The sequence below is a fragment of the Xylocopa sonorina genome, chromosome 9 (genome assembly GCF_050948175.1).
Source record: "Xylocopa sonorina isolate GNS202 chromosome 9, iyXylSono1_principal, whole genome shotgun sequence".
Taxonomy (NCBI): Eukaryota; Metazoa; Arthropoda; class Insecta; order Hymenoptera; family Apidae; genus Xylocopa; species Xylocopa sonorina.
In genome coordinates this window covers 11834732-11857487 of record NC_135201.1, presented here as the reverse complement: position 1 = coordinate 11857487, position 22756 = coordinate 11834732, and the positions used below count along the sequence as shown (strand labels likewise).

Below are 22756 nucleotides of genomic sequence, written 5' to 3'. Positions count from 1 at the left end.
CCACTTTTTATGTAAAAATAAGCTTTTAATTGAACTAAATATTATAGATTAGTATATCGCTATTTTAAGGGATGTTGATGGAAAGAGGAAATTGCACTAATATTTTTTGTATTTTCGAGGATCCAGTCTTTCAGAAAACTTGTATTTTATGATTGAATTCTATTTAATTGATGACAAAATCAAAAATGCACGAACCTATTCTGGATATTTTACATGTACATATATACGTATTATATGTCTGTATATTAGTATAATGATATATTACAAATGTACAGCATAATCCAAATAAGAAAATTTTTATAAAAGTTCCTATTTTAAAAAACAGTATATGTATGTGTATATGTATATAATTATTTATTTATTTACATGGACACTGTCCTTACGATTTTATAGAAGCACATATGTACATATTGTACGCTACTTTCCATGGAAGTAAATCATTGGTCCTTTTGGGAATAAAATTATAGAATGTTCGTGAAGTTCAAAATCAGGAACTGAGCTTATTCCACAATATGAGAAATACACATCATCAGTCTATGACTTCTTCACTCTTACGACAATCGTTTCCATCGTTCCTCCTCCTTTGATTGTTTTATTCATTTTACCATATTAAAAATTTCATTTATATACCTATATCTAAACTACAACAGCCGTTAATTACATGTATCACGATGGTGGTTTCTCTAACGACATGTTATGGTCCAAATGATCGCAATGGATGGGACACTGATGATAGGATACCGCGCTTGCATGACCCGATCTTCCGGAAGTCATGGGAACTCCCTTTTCCCATGTATCTTTCACAGGATCATAAATTTCGACTATATTCAAAAAGTGTTCGCCATCGTATCCACCTGGTATGAAGAGATCATGAGTAAGAATACCTTGGTATATTACAACATACGTATAGTTCTTCGATCCCTACCCATTGCATACAATTTTCCATCCAATACCGTGACACTGAGCGCACTGCGAGCAATAGTGACATTACTAACATGTTCCCAAATGTCTCTTTCCGTGTCGTATCTCTCGACGGAGTTTAGCTGTCTAGTTCCATCGTATCCTCCCACGACGTATATGTACTGTCCGAGACTGGCTACACCAGCACCAGATCGACTACATTGCATAGGTGAAACCATTGTCCATTCATCATTTTCTGGATGATAACACTCCACAGAGTTCACTCTCTTTGTTCCATCGAATCCACCAATAGCATAAAGTAATCTGTTATAATTATAATTAATATAGAGATAATTGAAATTCAAGTCAGATTCTTAATTGAGTTATCACTTTGAATTTTACCTATTAACCACAGCCGCTCCAACTCCCAACCTTTTAATATGCATTGGCTTTACATTGGTCCACGTATCATGCTCTGGATCGTAACACTCGACGCTGTTATGGTATTCCGCACCTGCGCTACCTCCAACAGCATACAATAATCCATCCATCACAGCTACTCCTACTCGATTTCTTGACACAGACATTGGGCTGCAAGCTCTCCATTGATCCGTGACCGGATTGTATCTATCAACCCAGTCGCTATCGTATCTACGAATTCAGGGAAATTCTTTAATTTCACGTCCAATCTTCTGTCACATTCGCGTTCCAGAAGCTTACCTGCTACCCGGCGAATTATTCCTTCCACCAACTGCGTAAAACATACCCTTTAGAAATGCTCCGCCTAATCCTGATCTCGGAACAATCAGCTTGGCATGCTGAGCCCAAGTTTTTTCATCTACATTATACCCCTCTAGAATATCCAGAGAATGTCTCAAAAAACCACCAGCTATGTATATCACCCTTCGAGTATTAGGTGTTCTTTCTTTCACCACTGGTTTCTTGTGAAGCGTTAAATCTTTAAAGATTTGCGCCAGATACTCTCTGCACGCCGGTACCTTCTTTAGCACGTCGCAATTTTTCATTTGCTCTCTAAGGAAATTAGGTGTGAGGTATTGACATCTCACTGCGTGCAGTATATGCTCCATTTTGGGCCCTCTGGCTTCTTCGTTATACTTAACCCATTTTAACACTGCGTTATACACTTCCCTTTCTTCCTGCACGTTTAGTTCGTCCTTTCTTACTAGCGATATCAATTGTATCGCAGATAATTGTAGAAACTCTTCTTCCTGGCATATTTGACTAAAATGTTGAACAATAAACTGATTCGCTTTCTGATACAAATTTTGACAACCGTGCTGTTCTGCAAAATTTGCAATTCCGATAGCATTCGTGGGATCTAATTGTCTTTCCAAGAACACGCAACAGGCATCTATCACGTTACTAACCTGCATCATAAGAGATAATATAAATAATAATGCTGATAATGTGGTACGCCTTTGTCGTGTTTTATTTCTCTTTTTACTAAGACAATGCTTATCTGTTCGCATACCTGAAACATGGTAGCTGCTGATAAAAGTGGACATACTGTATTCTCTGTAACTCTTATTTGACCCGTATACATAAAGTACATTAAGCGTGCCATAGTTGTGGGACAAACACCTTGAAGTTTTACCCTGGACATTTCAGATTCTTTCAAACCTCCCGTGAACATGGCCTGAAACGATAGAAATAGTTTAATAAAATTTTTTAGTTATTTAACATATAGGCTCCCATACATTTTCAGACGATATACCTTAAAGTACGGACTAGCAGCAGCTAAAATGACTTTGTGTGCATAGAACAGTTCAGATTCAACTTCTAATATGACATCGGTTAACATATGATGACTGCGCATGATAAACATCATTTTCATGGCATCCTTTATGTAATTAGTCATATAAAATGTCATGTCTCCAAGATCTCCATGTTTCTCAGCACCGTCTAAGCCATCATTCTCATTCATAAATGAGCTACTAGTCTCAAGGTTTTCTGATTGGAAGCTGCTTTGAGCTTCTTTTCTCATGCAACAATCTTCTTCATCCATTAAAGTAAACTGTAGTAAAAAATAAAATTCTTGGATAATAATCCATAGAAATTGTAAAAGAATTAAACCATATTGTAAGAGTAAACTGATTAAATCTGTGATTGAGTAGAAAAACATGATATGTACAATTTTCAGATTAAACTTGGGATATATTTTTTTTATCTACATCTAGATGAAATGTAAAAGTAGGCAAAATATCAGAGATATTCGTGTTATGTTAAAAGAAAGTACAAGACGACATACAATACGGTTTTAAAAACATTCCGACTTTTTTCTACAGACTGATCTAACTTTGAAGTTTCTTTTAAGAAAAGTGTACACATCACATTTCTGGCGTCTCAACAAACTAATAGTGTACTCACTGGAAGGGATCGTCGGCGGACGACAAAAAAGCCAATGAATCAGTAAGGAAATTCGTAGTTCCCGAGAAATTCCTAGAATAAATTAGGAGAGGGAGAAGAGCTACGACCTCTCGATCATAATTCGAAGAGAGGATCGTCGTCGTCTAATTCATTGATGGTTGTTGATGACGTAGGGATTAGACGGATAAACAAAATTTCGAGGGACACACTGTTTTGATGCTGACTCACGTCAAACGCGGAATTACCATACGCACGTGTTCCCACGAGATCCTATACGTTGACAGTTTCGCCTTTGTCTCGACCCAAGCATCCGAGGGAGCACTCTAGTCCTGCGTGCAGAGGCTATTGACAGTGTGAAGTTCCGTGTATATTATATTATAGAAACGCGTTATTTAAGGGATTGATAAGATCGTGCCCTCTACAACTTCCGATCTTCTGAATGAAAAATGTGCATTCCACTCATGCTCGTATCCTGTATATGTGTACGGTTTACAGATGTATATATGTATATAGAAGCCTCGCTGAGCGTGCGATGAAAATTTTTAGCGGCAAAGATTGAAGGAACCGAAGCAACACGCCACAGTGTAACCAATGATTCGTACGATATATTAACAACGACTGCGTTTCTATTTACATGTTACTATGCTCGCGAGGAGCTTAGCCTGGTGAGATGATTGGTAATACGAGAGACGTATCTTGGTATACGATTACAACACACCGGGGCGCGCGCGGTACAAAATACACAAGCGAAAGTTTGACCGTGAAACAGCACTCGTGATTGTATAGATGACGCGGGTGACTTGCACTTTATTTAGCTTACTCTGATGATGGAGCACGTAACTGTCCACGTCGATTTCTACCTTTGTAACCGTTCGTGCACCTTTGAACTAACGCGTCCGAAGGTCTTCCTCGTTTAAAGATCATTTTTACCTAATGATTCGTCCGGCGTCTAACTAGAATGCATTAGGTTCTATCGCCCCGCTTTATTCATCAAAATTCCTTCATTTTCCTAAAGAAGATGCATATGCATGGAAAACTTGACGGACTAGCGAGGAACCTAGAGTGTTGTACACTTAGTAAAGTAATTCTTAATTACATAATAAGAGCGATAAGCGATCTTTCTACTACTTCTGATACTTGATTACTTTGTCGCATTACCCGCACTAAAACTATTATTAGTAAGTGTCGAATGCGAAAGTCCGTTGATTTAGTTAATTAAGATGGATTGCGTATGAACGGGATAGGCTGCTGGTAGGTCGCAGAATGCTTATCGCTGGCTTAAGAAACAGGAAGGCTAGGTTAAATTGGCCGTTTTTTGGTATGTTAGGAAAGCGAGGGATGTTTATTTTGAGACAATATATTTATTTCTTATTAATATGGAGTTTTCAACAATAACAGTATAATAGTAGGCGTAACAAGAGAGACGAGGTAGGTTACGAGGAACCTAACCTAATACCGTACGCCAACAAGTCACCGCGATAACAGAATTCCCCGTGATTTGTTACTGCTACTTCGTGTAGGTCATCTACGTTCTTTTAAATGATTTTATAATAAGTTAGTTTCATTAAAGTTGCATGCATCGTACTTATGTTTTATGACCAGTGCAACTTCAATGCAACACGAATAGCATCGAGTCCTTAAACTCCTAATACCTACTAAATTAATCAAAAGAGTGTATCGTTTTGGTTTTTTGATAAGAATGACGAATTAGATGTTATTAAATGTTTCTCGTGTAAGTGAGATGCGAGAGCAGTTTGAGTCTCAAGGCTTCCTTAGCATTACATTCTATGCTATTGAAAAGATTCGCACGTAAATCTGCACAGTGTACAAAGTTCCTTTTCAGCGGTGGTTATTGAAAAAATAAAATTTCGGGGATAGTAGGAACCTTGTTCTGCAAATTGAGATATTTTTTTATGCATAGAATACAATGCACAAATTTTTGGTGTTCCATTACTTATTCGTTAATATGTATTCTACATTTTATATTAGAAATGTTCTCATAATTGAGCGTACAATTCGAATATTTTATTGAGAACCTAAACAAGTAACATACTTTTTCATCAATCTTTTCGTAATGTATAGTTAATGTTTAATCGTTCAGAAATTTTGATCATTTTTCTTTCTTTCTTTTTTTTTTTTAAGAAAATCCTGAAGAATCTGTTTCGACGCGTTACAAGATTTAATGGTAATGATAATATTACCTGGCAGGATTTTGAAATCAATATAACAATAGTTGAAATTATGGCAGTGTTTTGTAGTGTAGAATAATCTTATTGCCATTAGACATGGAATTAGTATTGTTAAAGCTAATATGATGCTAATAATATTTTAATTACTAATTATTTCTAACAACTGAATGACAAAAATTTCATTTATATTTATCATTAAGCATTATAATTTTAGACTGTATTCAATGGGTTTCTATTGTTTTAAGTTAGAATCGTTTTTCTATCAGTTAGTTTTAGCGATGAATGAGAACACTTCATGATGAAAACTTTCAATATGGAAAGGAAAGAGCGGAATGAAACATTTTTTAATTTACCTTTACCTAGAACTATTCAAACTAAAAAATGAAATGCACTGTTCATTTCACTTATACATTAAATAGGCCTATTCAGTTTTTCAAATTATTGTGCATAGTGATCTTTTCCATTTTCTTTTTCTTTCAAATCAATCGTGTACTGATAGAATTACGTAAATAAAGTTTGCTCTCAACTTTCCATAATGCACGCATAATGCTCAAACTGTACAGGTTCTTGTTGGCGCACAATGAAGTAGGGGGCTCGACCTTCAATTCAGTGCAATAATGCCTCTTCAGGTATCTAGAGTAGAAGACACGTATGTACAAGGACTTTCAGAAGACAGGTTTCTTTCATTTTTCTTGTTTTCTTTTATACATATTGGAATGAATCGGAGAAAAGAATTTGCATGATTACTACCGAACAAAATTATTAGCAGAACCTACTTATCAAAGAATGTTATAGTTATTTAATCGATCTATCTTTGATTTTATTTAGGCTTGGGTGACTCTAAACTGGCCCCCTATTTGTATTTTGATTATTTCCTGGTATCTCGAGCAAGCTAGACATCTATCTGCATCATCAAAAAGTAAATTTAATTATGCATAAAATCTATGCAAGATAATATGGATAATTTAGTTGCAAAAAAATGGTAGTCGTGAACTTGTAAATGCCAATAGTTGTGTGAATGAAGAAGTGAATGCAATTAGTTAGGAAACAGGAAACAGTAATCGCACGTTGTCGTACAGCAAAATTAAAGATTGATAATTTCGTATACGCAATTAGCTAGTCAACAACTTATGAAAGATATATAATATAAAGATGATAAAATTTGTTAAGCATAGCCTGAAATTGATCGATAAATGTATTCACGAATTTAGGATTCTAACGTATATTCATGGGAGTCTTTATCTTGTCAGACTTCCACGAATTTCAGTTACGAGCGTCGGATACAATGTCTAACGAGAAACTATAAAACTAAATCACTATGCTCTATGTATAATTTATAATTGTATATAGCGGATTGCTCGGTAATACGATTATACGCTATATCTGTAAGTAAAGAATTGGGCGGATCGACTACTCCTAAGGCCTCGCTCGTTAATTATTTTCAATTAATTTAGTCCCACACATTCATTCTAACAGTCTAAATTTGTTTGGGTAGAATAGGATCAAACCGGAAGGATGATAGTTCACTTTCAATTTGATCGGGAAGAGGAAAAAAGAAGAAAAAAAAAAGATGTCGGTAACAGTGTGCGTGCGCGTGTGCATGTGTTTGTTTATTTGTTGTTCAATTCCGATGATCCGTCAATGAGTGTGTGCAATTCCTGAATAAACTTCTCTTCATTTATATACTACGCATTAAACATACGATTTCATTCCTCTACTGGTGAATGAAATTACAAGTAGAATGATTAATACGTGCATACGATCGTAATCTCATTAAATGTTTGCTGATAAAATTTAATTCCCAGTGTAATGGAGTGTAGCAGCGAATCGGTAAAAAAGTGATCCGTCCGATTAAAATTTTGTCCGCCTTTTATATATATATCTATATATATATATTTTTTTTTTATTATTCATACTTGCTTCTTCATTCTTGCTAAATGAGATAATTTTTAATAAGATTATGTATTGTTTTTTTTTTTTCTTTAGCAAATGGTCATTCTACGCCAAGGGTCCATCGAACGAGTCCCTCCTTCTCTACGAGAGAGAATTGTTGAATAATATATGGCAGTATGGGATTCAGCGAAATTTCGTAAGACCAATGTTTTTCAACTTTTTACTTAATTTGACGCAACGTTAATTCATCCCACGTCGATAACACATCGTAAAACCATCGAATCATTGTGTTTTATTCGTTTCGAACTGAGCGAACTGAAAATGCCGATGAATCGTCTACGAACGATTTAAAAGAGAGAATACGGCAGTGTACGGTGTATGATAATCGTATTACAATTTCAAGTGAGACTCGCCTAGACCCGGCCGTATGTAGAGTTAAAATGCCAACAAGAAAATACTTTAGTTACTCGTTTAAGTCGCTACTCGTTAAGATAATTTCTACGGAAATTTTTATAGCACTTTTTTGCCATTTTTCTTTAATCAACATATTTTATCAATATTATCAATGTACGTAACAACATGAACAGACAAAGAGATTTTGCGCCTTTTATCTTATGAAAGAATCTCTTTCTTTGTGTTACATTTTAATTATTCCCAGAGACACTGTATCTATATATATATATATATACATACGATATACACATATACACATATACGTATATACACATATATCTACGTATATACGTATGTACGTATATATTATTCTTTTACAGTCTGTCGGATGTCTTTCCTCTACAAATTGACCTATAAATCTGATATTGCTTAAATCAATCAAAGCCCCTCAGAGGCAACGACCCTCGAAGCTTTTTGCTGCACACTTGCAGGAACTCTTTCTCTCTCGCTTTCTCTCTCTTTCTCTCGCGCTCTCTCGCTCTCAATCTCTCTATTTCTCATTGTTAGGGTTAGGTCACGTCGACCGTCGCCTATCAAGGGGGATGCAGGTCCCGATGGTGGGCTCTGGCACTTAAAATCGCTTTCAACTCAGACTCTAATTGCTTTTTCGTTCTTTCGCTTACCGATCGGCCTCCAACTACCGGTTGAGCTGTTAATCTCGGTGACGGCAGATCGGCCATCAGCTTGCCGGTATCTCTGTTCTCGTGACTCCTAGCTCTTCTTATAGGCTTCTTGATGGGTAACACGTCGTCCTGAATCTTCTCGTGCGACGGCCGTTCCAGGGATAGTGTCATTTCCTGGTTCAGCGTGTAAGTGGAACCTCCTCCGACTGCTTCGGAGGACCGGCTGATGTCTACGGTCCCTGAACCCCATTCACGAGACAATTTTCGCCCAATGGCGGAAGTTAGCTCGCTGTTCGGGGACAGCAGGGGACTCTTGGATATCTGATAGCCGGAGGAATGCGGTGGCCTCAAAGTAGCGAACACTGGGAATGATTGTCCTCGTTTCGCAGGACTTCTGGCATATCTGGGTGTAGGTATACCACCTCCACTAGTGGATTCACCTTTAATAGTGGGCGTTGCACTTCCAGTGGAGTCGCTTTTCGTGGGAGCTAACGGTCGTAGCGTTGCACTGCCGCCAAAGTGAGAGCCTAATCGCGGAGGTGGGGATCCACCGTCTCCGTGACTTAGACGACGACCTACTGTCTCCAGGGGACTTCTCGCGCGGAGATTAGTACTGCTTAAAGTAAACTCTCTAGGTTTTATGGGAGCCTCCAAGCTAACGGGTGATAATCCCAGCCTGGAGCTGGATAGATTGGTGGAACTTTTGCTTTTCTCCGATCTCTTCGGACTTCGAGGCATCAGTGGACTCTTGCTTCTGCTTCGTTCTCTACCTTTCACTGTTTTTTCTTCTTTTTTGAAAGTGGATAACTTTTCCTTCTGCTGCGCCTCTGGCACGGTCTCTATTTTTTCTTCTTGCTGGACTCTAGAAAATATCAATTTTTCGTTTTAATCGATGGACCATCGATTTTATACTTCTACCGCATACTTGGATTCCCTGGCTTACCTTCGTATCTCCTGGATCATCTCGAAAAATTGAGCCTTACTCTTGCGTCTTCGACGTTGTTCGTGTTCCTTCTGGAACATGGCTACCTTGTAGTTATATGAAGGAACTCTTCGTTTTACGGAAAAAAGGCCACTTACTCGCTTGACACTTTTTTGAAATAACGAGGCTATTTGCCCCTGTCGTACAGTGTGAACTAATTCCCTGGCAGCGTGGTGCGGGGATACTAGTTCTACGCAATTTATGAATCTGTACAATTTCTGCGAGAAGAACATCACGTTACGACTGCGCCATATAGAGTCTTCCGGCCTGTGTCTTAATCTGGGCAAGGTGTATTTATAAAATAAATGTTCTCCAGCCAAAATGATCGTGCCGAGCACGACACCCATTCCTAGGAGACAGAATACACCGGCTACAGAGGCTACACCCAGAGGTCTGGGCTGCCTTCCTTGTTCGTGTTCAAGTCCAGTATTCATTCCTTCTCTACCTCGAATACAAGGCAAACCACCGTACCTAAAATGTTGTTTCGTATTTAATTTATTGTCAGACTTGTAAAGTTCAAATAGTTGATGACACTACCATTTTTCTTGTAAAATATCCAACAGTCCAGTGCTCGTGTAGTTGGCTATGATTTTTGATATACTTTCTTTTAGAGGATGCCCCTTAGTGAGGGCAACAGCGTAAGTGTCTTCGTTTATAGTATCTCCGATTTTTTGCAATCGGCAGCCATTGTCTATCGCCCGGTAATAATCCAAAATAGGCGTATCTGCTATGAGTATGTCTAAACTACCGTTTCTCAACTTCTCCACGCCTTCGGCAACATTTGACAAGGAATACCTAGCCATGTGAGACCAGAGATGTATGTTCGCTTTTTGTACGTAGTATTCTGCCGCGGATGCTCTCGGTGCGCCAACTTTTTGCAATAATAACTGTAACAAAACACCATTCTCAATTGGAATAGTCAAGACAGACACATAATTATATTATTGTTTCTAGATGGCCTATGAAAGTATACTACTTACACTTTTATCGTGATAATTGCTCACTGCAGGATGGAAAAAGAGGCCTGCAATGAGGGCAGCTATGTTGGCTGTGTACGAGGCCACAAAGATAACGGAGAAACCTCCCCAAATGTTGATTAAAAATTTGTTAGGCCACGACTTTGGAGCTTTGAAGGCAACCAGATGTCCACAGAGAAGACCCCACATCACCCAAAGAGCGGAGGCTATCGAAAAGTTCTTACTTCGTTGTCTACCCCAAGGGTTTAAACCGAACGGACTGAACCACTCGTATAGTGCCACTGCTATGGCAGTGAAGTTTAACGACGTGAAAACTGCGATCCACAGTTCCGTGCTGAACGGTAAAAGAAATGCGAACAGTGATATCTCCGACTTGTGCTTCGGAGCGGTGAGAAAACTCACTCCACTGAAGAAATACGGCGTGGTGAAGTCTACGACTTTCGCTCTATGAGCGGAGACACTGAGAGGAGCAAAGGCCAATTGAGCCCGAGCAGAGACCAACTCTCCCATAATTCCGTTCCAAGTGCCGCTACTGCCGTTTCTTTTTCCGAACAGGCCATCTTTTACTAGATACAAGTCGTATCGGAATCCCAGTTCACGAGACACCAGTGACATCAGGTCCATGCTTAAACCGTAGCAGCACATCAGGGTGTTCCCTTGGCGACAGAACAATCCTCGTAAGCAAAGACCCTCTTGCAGATTCGTTACCATTGTGAATGGCGGTGCCAGTGCTGTCACTATGCGATACATTGGCATTCCAATCTTTTCGCCTCCTTGTTCGAGGTAGGCTGGTACAATTCCACCTCCAGGCCAAATTATAGTGTCCAGATGAACTTCTTTACCACCTTTCACGGTACCTACTTTGGTCCATCTGCGAAAAGAAGATTATTGTTAATATCAACTTGGTTTGATTGAAAAGTGGTCTATCCTTTGAACGAACCTTAATTGTGTCTTGTTTCCCGGGAATCTTATGGCTTGCAAATTTAGCAATTGAAATTTGGCCTTGTCCTTGGAAAGTAGGTTCACGGAATTTCTCAATTTCTGAGTTAGAGTCTTTGAAACGTTGTGCCTCATTTTGCTCTCTAAAAACTTGGCGTTGCTTTTCGGGAAGCACTCTGGTACGAAATTCTCCTCGATCTGAGCCTCCCCCAAACGATTCAATCTGGGTTTCACCTCTAGGAACGTTTCGTCCAACGCTTGAGAAGTTTCTCTGATCATTCTAGATAATATAGTATCACTGCCCATCAATTTTATGCCAGACGGCCTCAACGCTAGCATACCAACTGGCATAAAATCCTTGGAATTCAATTCTTTGTCCAATATTCTAATTTCCTCGTCATCATCGAAATTAAAGTTCCTATCCTCTTGTTTATTCACGGATCTGTCGCTTTGCCACCTATATTCCTGCAGTCGATGTATATCGTTGGCCAAACTGGGCAAAGAATTTAAAGTTAACTGGCTTTCCGCTACGAGATCCACGTTTCGATTTATACTTTCCATGGGAGTGGGATGTTCGTTCGTTGCTATCGATGACCTTGAACTATGTATAATATGAGAACTGATTATGTTCGGTTCGTTAGGTCTCAGTTCTGCTTTCAGGTCCAGCCAAAGCCACAGAAACCTCCCTGCAAGCATTTCGTACTTGCCAGCTATCGCCAATATTCTTCGTGCACTGTTCAAATCGCAACCCATCACTATGACTCCTCCGCTACCACCTTCTTCGGCAACTCTCCTCAATCTCAACCGTAGGGTCTTGTCATTCGTTGGTAAATGTATGATAGTTCTAGGTGTTAGGGTTGTTTGATTAGCGTGTAAAAGATGGGTCATTGGTAACAAGGTGGTATCGATGAGGAGGGTAAACGCATGCCAATTTGCTCTATGCATTAAGGCTGCAGCAGCTGCGCCCACTTCCTTTGTACTGGAACCTATGCGACTTTCAAATTTGCCAAGATTGCCCTGTTATGGAGGATTTACTTATTAATTACAAATGAAGGCTATGTTAGGGAAGAGTGAAACTCTAACAAACCTGTCGGAGGAAATCTTCGTGGGTGAATGGTAACCACAAAGCTGGAATATGCAACGAAGCTGCAGCTGTTACCAAAAATCTAGCCGCAGAGCCTCCACCGATGATAATACTCAGCACAGTTTTCCCACCTTTGATTTCGTTGCAGAATTTATTCAACAATGACAGAGGATAGGATAGTGAATCTGTCTTGGGTGGTGCCTCTATAAAAGATACATTCATGTCCGCATGAGATGACTCCAGCCTTGCTTTCTCCCATGCTTTCTGTACATCTGTCTTCAGCGAACCCTGCGGTTGTGTGAGACATAACACTATACGCCACGAAGCATAAGGTGTTCGATACCGTCCTTTGATGGCTCTCACAGATCTGGTAGAATTTGTGGAGCAGAAGCAAAGGGTGGTTCCCAAGGCAAGGAGTAACAGAACTCTCCAAGGGAATTCGAACATCCTGCTTATTCTTATGTGTCTCATCTCTTGGTTTTTCTTTACTTAGCTTTCTTGTTTTACATCATCCATGTATGGTATCAATCTGTAAATGTTCAAATTGGACTTTACAAACAATTGTGACAAAGAAGCGCTACAAATAGCTTCACATTGTTGACAATTTTAAGTAAGGATAGTTTCCATTTCCAGCATCTTTGGTCAGACAATGCTATGATCAGTTTTATCTGTACTCAAAAATTAATTGTACGAATCTAGGAAAATGATTTTTTTTCTGTTACTTTTTTCCTCAAAACGTTTTGAGCATCCACTCACGTAGTCTCGTTTTTCAGGTTTCACTTTTCAAGTTTCACACGCGTTGGGACGGAGGCGCGAAATCGAAAGAATTTAATGACGGAAGTTATCAATTTTTAATACAGTAAAGAGAGCAACCAGCGAACGTAACATACCGTTTCCCGAGGCGAATCATATGTCGCAGGTCCGGGGGTGGGTGAAGAGGAGAACAAAGATTGTTTCTTAGCCGCCACATAATAGTTATCGATTAGGTAACTGTATCAATTGTCGTAAAATAATGTCAATTGGTCAGTGTGGAAGACAGGGATGAACCGTTTACTTGCCCTCTTCTAGACGTCCTCCCCCATGCATAACAGCCATTTTCGAGCAGCCCCTCCCTTTAAATTTCACCCCTACCATACACATACTAGTCCCCAGTGCAAATACGTGTTATACTACACGTAGGTACATATATATCTCTCATGTGCGTCTCTCTGTAGGCCATGAGGCATCGAACAATAAGATCGGATCCTCCTCTTTTAACTTTTGAACGCCCTCTTAAAAAATGTAGGACTTGACGACGTTGTTCCACTTAACGTTCGGTAAACGGGACTCCTCATTGATGAATAGCCTTTTTCTTTCATTATAGCAAGTTATAGATGTTCTTATTACAGAGAATTGTAACACAATATTTGAAGTTGTTCGTTTCTCCTTTTTTTTTCTTTTAATTGAGAAAGGAATACTTGTGAAAAGATTGGTGGAGAGGATGTGAAAGAAGTTAGTTGGCCGGAAAATATCTTTATATATTTGGAATATTCCTTAATTTACATTTTTTGCCTTATATACATATATATGCTATGCCGCAATTGCGTTCTTTTATAATACGGTTGTTTTCTTTTTGCAAGTGATCTCACAAGGCTTTCTTTCATATACGATAAAGAGATGCATGTACACAGGTAGCCATTCAAATGCAGCTTTCGAAAAATCGTCTTCGCTAGAATTCGTTTATCTATTTTTTCTGTTTTCTTTTTTTATGTCACTACAGCTAAGATTACGTTAGCTGGAATGTAACACAGAGAGTTATATTTTACATAATTAGTAATAATTAATTAATAGTATTTTCGGGTCTCTCTGTCTTCTAGGAACTACCTTAAATCGTAGACATAACAATGTATAACAGTCATATCGAAAATAATTAACTAAATAAGTTTTGCTGCGACGCGTCGTTTTCGAATGTGCTCCAAGCGTTATTCAGTTCCATGAAAATCAGTTTCGCTATGTTCTCGTTGGCCGTACCTGCTTGCTATAAAATACGAACAAGTCACAATCAGATACTACATTTAGATTAGAATTAATTTTTGTTTAATTTCATAGTTTAAAGTTTAAAATAGTACCTTATCCGGATGCACAGCTAAACAAGCTTTTCTGTAAGCTTTCTTCACGTCCGCAGCACTGACCAACTGATGCATTTCGCAACGTTGCCACCTGTCAGCTTCCGGCCATAGAACAGTGTGTAAAGAGCAAAGAAGAGCCCTTAGATTACCCTTCTTTCCTTCTGTCCATTCGGCAATTTTCAATCTGTCCGGATCCATAGTCTTGGCAGCTTCTACTTTCCTCATTTGATTTATTGTCTTCGGACTGTCCTTTTCCGCCTTTCTTGAACTGAAGAAATTGTATCCCTGACTACCTAAGAGATCCTCGAAAGCGTCACCACCGCTCGATTTACCCGTTTTATTGCTCGACGATGCACCATTGTCCGCGTTATTGGTCTCGTTAGATATATTTCTGTGCGTACTGGGACTCGAGTGAATAGGCGTGCTGGCAGGTGCCGGGCTTGCCGACTGTGGAGTATTGGAGTTCCTCGGTGTACCGTTCCAACTGGAGGTCAGACCTGCACCAAGAGAGCTGGCGAGGTTCGCAAACGGATCCTTGTTCTGCGTCGCAAAGTTCGAAACGCTTGAATTTCTTGGTAAGGTCTCTTCGATCGTTGGCGGTTTCATGGTGGTTGATTTCGAGGTCTGTATGCCTCCCAAGAGATTGTTCGTAGTGTTTCCGCCAAGCGGATCAAATAAATCGTCAAGGTTTTGCTTATTAGCGGGTTGATTTTGATTGAACAATAGGTCGTTCAAATTATTGTTATTAGCATTATCATTCCTGGTAGTAGGATGATCATGTCCGAAGAGTAGATTGTTCTGGGCAGAATTGTTAATGATTGGCACGGTGTTCTTCGTCTCCTGATGAGAGAAAACACCGAAGCCTCCTAAGAGATCATTTTCCTTTTGACTAGAGCCAGAAAAAATATTTAATTCTGGGTTCACTGCGGGCTGTGGAGTATTTTTTAAAGTACTGGTATCTGGCATTCCTAGGTTCAATAAGTCTGCTTCTTGAAATTTGCTTTCCTCCGTTGCGACCTCCTCTACGTCCTCTACCGATTTCTGAGGTATTTCCTGTTGTACGTTTACGTTGCTGGGTATATCAATTGGTAGCGTCGGAGCTGTTACTTCCTTCGGACCCTAGCGTTTAATATCATCGAAACGATTACAAAACAATGTGGAAACTAATTTTTCGCATTGAAATGGCTTACCTCGTCCGATTTGGCAATTCTAAAGCTTTCCAAAGTTTCCTCCATTTCCAAAGTAGATCCGAATAATGGGTCTGGCTCCATTTTCGTCGTTACTTCTGCCTCCCAGGGAGCTGGAACTCTGGGCATTTTCGAATTCTCTTCAGCCACCGTAATGTTCAATATAAGATTGAAATTCACACCAATTTCAGGCGCATCGTCCAGATCTTTCTTCTTAAAAGTTAGTGCAGACTCAGTCAGAGGTATGTAACCCGTGTGAAAATGAACAGAAGAGATCTTGATCCCGATCACGCGGCCCAGTTGCTGCCTTGCGTGAAATATCACTATGGTAACGTCACCCCTAACGGTGGCGTTGCCTAATGCTAAAGAAACTTTGCCTTCCATCATTCCGAACAGTCTCATATCCTCGTACTCCGGCCGCTTAGTGGAAAATACTAAAGCACCATTGCTATAAATATCGATATAAGGTCTACAGCCATCTTTCGCTCTGGTGAATAATGGAACAGGTTTAATTACTAAGGAACGAAGAGCCAGGGGTTTCGTATGAGGCTGTACACCAGCGCTCAATAAGCTCATGTAGTTAATACATCGTAGTTCCGAGGGCTGCAGCTGAGGAGGTTGTCGCCTCGTCGTGAACATCGCTATAGTCTCCTCGGGGGTAGTAAACGCCCTGGCATAGATTAAAAGAGTGCATGCGACCGTAGCGCTGGCTCTGTATCCATCCTGAAGAAGAAAAACCGGATTGCACAATGTTCTTCTCTTCTAAGTACACTTTTGACTTTCATGCTGAATTGAAAAACTCCATGCTGATAATCTTGCAATACAGGACAACGAACTTCTTACAAAGTGCAATAAGTGCAGTAAGCCGCCCTGTAACGCAGGTAGCAGGTTACACAGTGGTCCCAGAGGTCGAAAAGTATAGATACTCTATTTGGAAACATCTCTCAATCGAATGCAAATGGTGACTGTAATTTACTAATTTTCAATCGCGTCACGCAGCAACTTACTCACTTTGGAACACTGTTTGAAACACTGTGAAACATACTTACAGTGCAGTACAACACTACAACGTGATTAAAATCGGCATTTAAATACCGATAAATGTCCTGACATATTTGATACAAGGCCGACAACAACGGCGCATTAGAATCCGACGAAGCATAGGCGAAAGAACAGTCGATATGTCTACCAGGAAGTCTAATCACGTTGGGTCGTCCACGGGACAAATTGTACAATTGTATACGAGCCGGTGGGGGGTGTCGAGCCTGTAAAAATGCCCTCACATCTTCCACGTGGTTTGCTCTGTAAGCAGACTCTATCCCGTCCACCGGATAGGGCATGATTAATATACGCGACGTTAAGTAACTGGCGTCCAATTCAGTTCTGGCCATACTCTGCTGCATCGAGTGCATTACTTTGCTCGAGGTGTCCTTCAAATTTCGCAGAATACTGCCGGCACCACCTCTCAAAGAGCTAAATAGGCCTGTAGTTTGAGCTACCGGAACCTTGGCAATGGCTGTTTGAGCCGGCACAGATCTCGGCGGCGGTACATTTGTGGGTGGAGACGGTCTCGGTGGCGGGGTGGGCGTACTGGGTGGTTGAGCAGGTCTGGGAGGTGGTGCAGTTTTCGTCGGGACTTCCACTTTCGGGGGTTCTCTGGGATCAAAATTGTTCGACTCGGCTATCGCCGCCAACCGTTCCAATATCATCGATGTCGTTAATCTTCGCACTGGAGAGACGTCCAAGCACCCTTTTACTATATCGTGAAGACAGGCTAGACGAGGATTAGGCGGAAGCGGAGGATACTTGCCGTTCACTATCGCAAGCTTATTTCCTGCGAACGAAATGAAAATGTCAGATCATTCTCGTCAGGTTCTTGAGTAAATTTCGCTGTATACCTTCAGGAAATGGATGCCTGAGGGATATCAAGGTGTATATTATACAACCAAGTGCCCAGCAGTCAACTGGCGGACCGATCGGCTCATTGTTCCATGTGTCCATCATTTCTGGGGCTCGATACATAGGTGTAGTGTATTTCGCCATCTGATCCTCCAAGGTGGCGTGTTTCTGGGCGTTCCAGGATGGGTTTGGCAAGATCTGCTGGTTGGAAGCGCTACCAAAGTCGCAGAGCTTGATCAGACCGTCACTCCCAATTAGGAAATTCTCTAATTTTATGTCTCTGTGTACTATTGGTTCAGGCTGTTGACTGTGCATGTGATGCACAGCCCTCGTGGCCTGGTAGGCTATCTTACAGATCTGGGCAAGAGTGAGGGTGTTCGCTGATAGGCTTCTAAGTAAGTCAGCTACGGTTCCTCCTGGGCATAGCTCCGTTACTAATAAATACTCGCAACCTGATCGATCTTCACGTTCCACTCGCTGTGCATAGAGGTACTGGATTACATTTGGATGTCCCGATAGCCTTTTCAGAGTCTCTATCTCCTGTACAATACTTTTATTCGCATCTGCGTCGACTGCTATGAGCCTCTGGAAACAGATTCTCATTAGAACACTCTTCTCTATCAATCGAAAGTAATGAAAGTTAATAGATAATATACCTTAAGTGCATATTCTTTTCCTGTGTTTATGTCTTCCACTGCAAATACTAATGCCCAACCACCTATCGAGGAAATCATTCAAACGTTAATCACAAAATAAAAAACACAGGAAAGAGTTTTAAATATTATATGAGAATTTCCTCTAACACATTTCGGATATCATTTATGTTTCAGAAAGAATCAGCGACTCTTCACAGTAAGAAAGAATATCATTCTAACATAACAAGTTACACTACAACCATATAAATCATATATTAAATCTTTATAGCACGACACGTGTAGCTGGCGTATTACATCCGAATGGATACAACTAATTGCGTCTCCATTACCACTGTTCTACATATAACAAATATTAGCTCGCATTAGCATTGTAGGAGTGAATTTCAAAACAGTTTTGACACATGTCAAGAGGAGGGAATAAGTTCACAATGTTGGCACAGTGTCAGATATTGTTTTATACGATCGAAAAGCGTTACATCGTGAAACGATTATTTTCACTCGACAAGCGAGAATGATCAGCAAGTAGGAGAGATTTGAATTGGGATAAAAAATCGTTTGACAGCGGGGTGGTAGAACGGGTTGACAGACCTACCCTCGGCTAGTAGCCTGGTCACGCGTAATTTCACATTGTTGATTTCCAATATTTGTCCAACGTATTCGTTCGTGTTATTAGCACCATTCAAGTATCCCAGAGCTGATCTTAAGTAATCCGACATATTTCCTATAAAATATCCCGTTGAACCCCCAGAAAGCTTTTTCCAACGTTACAATGCAGACAGCCGATGCTGTCCGGCCATACTGTCTTTCTGACGTCACTTGCTCAGTGCTGTATCAACAATATTTTTGCGCTTCGATAACTGCCAGGAATAAATGTTACTTTCACTTGGACGGTAATCATTAATTACTCGATTAATTGAGAAACTCGTGGAATTACCTAATAAGTAAGCGAATATAAATGATCTCGGGTACTGTATCTAGTATAATCAAATCTTAAGCTATATCACAGATAAAATTATTTATTCAAAATGAAATATGAAAATATGAAAGGTACAAAGTTTTCTCTAAATGAGATAATACGTAGAATTTCATATTTGGATTAAGGATTTTCTTCTGAAGATGATCGAATGTTAAGAATAAAATTAATTGAATCGTGTGAAATATCAATTATTGGTATAAAATACTTGTATTTTTCTGTGCAGGTGATTTAAGAGGTAGCCGTGGAAAAAGTCGAAGTATTCCACTGGTTGAGTTTTTGAAAGGAATGATATTTATTAATTCGCACAAAATGACGACGCATGCGTGCTAGAGGGTTCACAAACCGGGCCACTGTTGATTGTTATTTTTTTCCATTTCTATGACTTTTGGTGTCATACCGTGTTCCTATTTCAATTGTTATCGACGGATCACACCCGTGGTTTGTGCTAGTTTTTGAGATAAGCCGATCGTGGATGTGCTTTGGAATTTCCAACACACATTCGTGGCTGTGTTTGTACTGTTATCGTCTCGATGGCATATTTTTATCGGATGGAATTAAATCGTTTTCAGAGGCCTGGAAATGTCGAAATTCGTAAAGTTCACAAAACTAAGGACTACCACGGACTGCACCTTCTGGGCAAAATTTGCGGAGTTAAAAATAGATAAGTTTAAATTGGATGACAAGACAGTGATCAATTTACGGGGGACTTATAGTCTCCAGTCATTGAATGAAAGTAACAACAATCCATTGATGTTGGACTTCGCATCGTTCAATGAGTAAGTTTAATTTTATGTCACGATTGGTTTGATTAATATGTACATCTGTCAGAATTAATTTCGTGTATCTAATTTTTAGAGATTCCGAGGCAGTTAATAATAGCTCATCGGTTGTATGCTGTGGACGTATGATAAATAAAAATACATTTGAAGCATTCCGACAAACTGATCCTGAGAATTTTATTGATTCCATGGGAAGGGAGATTATGACCAGTATTCAGGATGGATCGATATTAAAAAATCCATGGAAACTATCTTTATTTTTAGTATTGGCTTATTCAGATTTGAAAAAATACAAATTTTACTATTGGGTTGCACATCCTACTCCTTTACGATTACCTGAAATGTATCACCAGGAACCACCTATATCGGTTAATGGAGAATTTACAGTTGATCGTGTTGAAGAATTATGTAAAGGATTTTTAAAATTGGACAGTGAAATGAAAAATTATTTTACAGTTTTAATATCGAAAAATGATAAAATGACCATTGCTGATTTGGCAGTAGGTGTAGTAACAGTTAATGATGAAAAGCGATCGGAGGTATTAAATAGTACACTTTACAAACAAAAATATTTAGGGAGTATAAATTCTCTGTATATAAGTTTTTATATTTTTAGGAATATAATGAAGTTTATTTTGCATTTTACGATCCCTGCGTGAATTCAGAAGCTCCAGGCTGGCCCTTGCGTAATCTTTTATGTTTGTTATGTTGGCACTGTCCTACGTATTATTTTTCGAAAGTCATTAAATTTATATCTGTACGAGGAAACAAGGCACAGAAAAGCATTGTCTTTAAACTTAAGGCTAAAGAATATCAGGACTACACAATTGAGAGGGATGCATTGTTTCACAGTCCACTGGTAGGTTGGGAGAGCAATGCAAAAGACAAATTGGGTCCCATGATAGTAGATTTATCTGACACCATGGATCCAGCCAAGTAATTACTTAAGTATAAGTACGATACAAGTGTTAAGTATGTAACAAACGTTTTATTCGCGTTCCTTTTTTCTGTCAGGATGTCGGACAGGGCCATCAACCTGAATCTAAAGCTAATGAAGTGGCGTCTTGTTCCAAATTTAGATCTAGAAAAGATCAGTAATCTCAGATGTCTCTTATTGGGAGCTGGAACTTTGGGTTGCTCTGTAGCTAGAGTTTTACTAGGCTGGGGAGTAAATAACATAACTTTTGTTGACAATTCGAATGTATCCCACAGCAATACAGTGCGACAGAGTCTGTACAGTCACGAGGATGCCGTGAAACATAAATACAAGGCTTACGCAGCGAGGGATGCTCTGCTTAATATTCGACCAAGCATAGTAAGTATTCAGGAGCTGTCGGTTTTATCGAAGCTTCGTTGCACTAATTTTATGAATAACATAGAACGCAGAAGGTGTAGTTTTACACGTTCCAATGCCTGGACACGTTGTCGGCCAAAGCATGTTGGAGTCTACGAAGCAGGCCCTAGAAACATTGGAGGAACTCATCGAAAAATGCGACGTAGTCTTTCTCTTGCTAGATTCCCGAGAGGCCAGATGGTTGCCCACAGTTCTTTCCACCGCTAAGAACAAGATCGCTATTAACGCAGCCTTGGGTTTTGATTCTTACACGGTGCAGAGGCATGGTACTCGTAATTTTGCTAACCCGACATCCCCAGATTTGGAAGCCAGGAATCCTCGTGGAAGGGATCTCGGTTGTTACTTTTGCAACGACGTAACGCAACCTGGAAATGTGCGTATCTATGAACAAATTGTAATTAAATGATCCCACGGTACGACGCATTATCTTTAACGTTAGTCATTTTGTTTCGCAGTCACAGACTGACAGAACACTGGACCAACAATGCACAGTCAGTAGGCCTGGATTATCGCAAATCGCTGCAGGGTTGGCGGTTGAGTTGTTGGTAGGGCTATTGCAGCACCCTGAAGAGTAAGACGAATGATCGACATACTCGCATATATTTTCTAGTGTAGCACGAATTATATTTATTTGATTGTGATTAATATTTAAACAGAATCGAAGCACAGGCACTGGTGGACAACAATAGAGACAATATTAGCGCAAGTGATACGGAAATTGTTGGCCTCTTGGGATGCGTGCCACACACGATACGAGGATCCCTGTCGAATTACGATACCCAGTTGACGATTACACACAGATTTACATCGTGCACGGCGTGTTCTGCGCCTGTCATTGCGGAGTATAAAAATCGGGGTTTATCGTTCGTTTTAGACGCGTGTAATGTCCCGAATTACCTAGAGAAATTGTCGGGACTAGAAGAGATACTTAAAAGGCCAGATTTAGACGAGGTACCTTAAAATTATACGAATTACTTTAGTTTCCTAAATCACTTAGTGCAGTTAATTTTTGTATTACATCTTACATTGCAGCTTTGCTATACATTGGACAGTATGAGCGATGACGAGGAAGGTGGCCAGAAAAATGCAATACCTTAGATCTGCACATTTTTGTCTCGAACGAATGTTTTCGGCACGTAGAGTACAATATGCGGAGAATTAAGTTATATCGTGCAACAATAATCATCTAGAATGCATCATTGGACATGTTCGAATCTAATAACCATCTTCACTTCTACTACATTCTTCATCCTCTACTACAGCAATATAATTATAGTCTTTTTTAATCATACAATCGTTATTTCCCATAGATGTATATCAGGATATCATTCTAAGCTTGGAATCAGTTCCATTGGCGATATCATTTTTG

At 39.7% G+C, this 22756-nt stretch overlaps 4 protein-coding genes across 10 annotated transcripts; 1 reads left to right on the top strand and 3 right to left on the bottom strand.

The window, feature by feature from the left end:
• Positions 1-339: 339 nt before the first annotated feature.
• On the bottom strand, positions 340-3792 carry Keap1 (kelch like ECH associated protein 1). Its single transcript, XM_076901970.1, has 7 exons — positions 3289-3792; positions 2636-2935; positions 2393-2557; positions 1621-2288; positions 1303-1551; positions 926-1224; positions 340-854 (listed from the first exon to the last, which is right to left on the bottom strand). The coding sequence occupies exons 2-7, from the start codon at positions 2924-2926 to the stop codon at positions 667-669; spliced, it is 1860 nt and encodes a 619-aa protein (XP_076758085.1). The 5' UTR covers positions 2927-2935; positions 3289-3792; the 3' UTR covers positions 340-666.
• Positions 3793-3957: 165 nt separating this feature from the next.
• Positions 3958-22620, top strand: Atg7 (Autophagy-related 7). 6 transcript variants are annotated; one of them, XM_076901967.1, is made up of 11 exons: positions 3958-4083; positions 6041-6153; positions 7464-7566; positions 19824-20030; positions 20110-20572; positions 20650-20969; positions 21048-21348; positions 21413-21760; positions 21843-21958; positions 22044-22338; positions 22420-22620. In XM_076901967.1, the coding sequence occupies exons 3-11, from the start codon at positions 7547-7549 to the stop codon at positions 22483-22485; spliced, it is 2136 nt and encodes a 711-aa protein (XP_076758082.1). In that variant the 5' UTR covers positions 3958-4083; positions 6041-6153; positions 7464-7546; the 3' UTR covers positions 22486-22620. The 6 variants fall into 6 exon arrangements, with proteins under 6 accessions (XP_076758082.1, XP_076758080.1, XP_076758083.1 ...); XM_076901965.1 differs by lacking the exon at positions 3958-4083 and adding an exon at positions 4608-4804; XM_076901968.1 differs by lacking the exons at positions 3958-4083; positions 6041-6153 and adding an exon at positions 4608-4804.
• Positions 6637-13719, bottom strand: LOC143427655 (uncharacterized). Of its 2 annotated transcripts, none has more exons than XM_076901957.1 (8): positions 13319-13719; positions 12432-12957; positions 11346-12361; positions 10409-11276; positions 9966-10315; positions 9527-9899; positions 9390-9460; positions 6637-9308 (listed from the first exon to the last, which is right to left on the bottom strand). In XM_076901957.1, the coding sequence occupies exons 2-8, from the start codon at positions 12897-12899 to the stop codon at positions 8357-8359; spliced, it is 4098 nt and encodes a 1365-aa protein (XP_076758072.1). In that variant the 5' UTR covers positions 12900-12957; positions 13319-13719; the 3' UTR covers positions 6637-8356. The 2 variants fall into 2 exon arrangements, with proteins under 2 accessions (XP_076758072.1, XP_076758073.1); XM_076901958.1 differs by having other exon boundaries at positions 9390-9457.
• Aux (cyclin-G-associated kinase) lies at positions 13925-19099 on the bottom strand. The gene is made up of 7 exons (XM_076901959.1): positions 18871-19099; positions 18279-18340; positions 17622-18207; positions 16773-17557; positions 15727-16446; positions 14537-15655; positions 13925-14445 (listed from the first exon to the last, which is right to left on the bottom strand). Exons 1-7 carry the CDS (start codon positions 18992-18994, stop codon positions 14338-14340), a joined length of 3504 nt encoding a protein of 1167 aa, XP_076758074.1. The 5' UTR covers positions 18995-19099; the 3' UTR covers positions 13925-14337.
• Positions 22621-22756: the final 136 nt, after the last annotated feature.

What these genes read in the sequence shown, in the direction of transcription:
- Keap1 (XM_076901970.1), bottom strand. Translation starts at nt 2,926, where the DNA reads ATGGATGAAGAAGATTGTTGCATGAGAAAAGAAGCTCAAAGCAGCTTC. An exon ending in CTGCTAGTCCGTACTTTAAG is followed by an intron (nt 2,558 to 2,635) that starts GTATATCGTCTG and finishes CTATCGTTTCAG; the next exon opens with GCCATGTTCACGGGAGGTTT. An exon ending in AATAATTCGCCGGGTAGCAG is followed by an intron (nt 1,552 to 1,620) that starts GTAAGCTTCTGG and finishes CTGAATTCGTAG; the next exon opens with ATACGATAGCGACTGGGTTG.
- LOC143427655 (XM_076901957.1), bottom strand. Translation starts at nt 12,899, where the DNA reads ATGAGACACATAAGAATAAGCAGGATGTTCGAATTCCCTTGGAGAGTT. An exon ending in TTCAAAAAAGTGTCAAGCGA is followed by an intron (nt 9,461 to 9,526) that starts GTAAGTGGCCTT and finishes GCCATGTTCCAG; the next exon opens with AAGGAACACGAACAACGTCG. An exon ending in ATGATCCAGGAGATACGAAG is followed by an intron (nt 9,309 to 9,389) that starts GTAAGCCAGGGA and finishes GATATTTTCTAG; the next exon opens with AGTCCAGCAAGAAGAAAAAA.
- Aux (XM_076901959.1), bottom strand. Translation starts at nt 18,994, where the DNA reads ATGTCGGATTACTTAAGATCAGCTCTGGGATACTTGAATGGTGCTAAT. An exon ending in TTGTAGTGTTGTACTGCACT is followed by an intron (nt 16,447 to 16,772) that starts GTAAGTATGTTT and finishes TTTCTTCTTCAG; the next exon opens with GATGGATACAGAGCCAGCGC. An exon ending in GAATTGCCAAATCGGACGAG is followed by an intron (nt 15,656 to 15,726) that starts GTAAGCCATTTC and finishes ATTAAACGCTAG; the next exon opens with GGTCCGAAGGAAGTAACAGC.
- Atg7 (XM_076901963.1), top strand. Translation starts at nt 19,727, where the DNA reads ATGTGCTTTGGAATTTCCAACACACATTC. An exon ending in ATGATGAAAAGCGATCGGAG is followed by an intron (nt 20,573 to 20,649) that starts GTATTAAATAGT and finishes TTATATTTTTAG; the next exon opens with GAATATAATGAAGTTTATTT. An exon ending in GACACCATGGATCCAGCCAA is followed by an intron (nt 20,970 to 21,047) that starts GTAATTACTTAA and finishes TTTTTCTGTCAG; the next exon opens with GATGTCGGACAGGGCCATCA.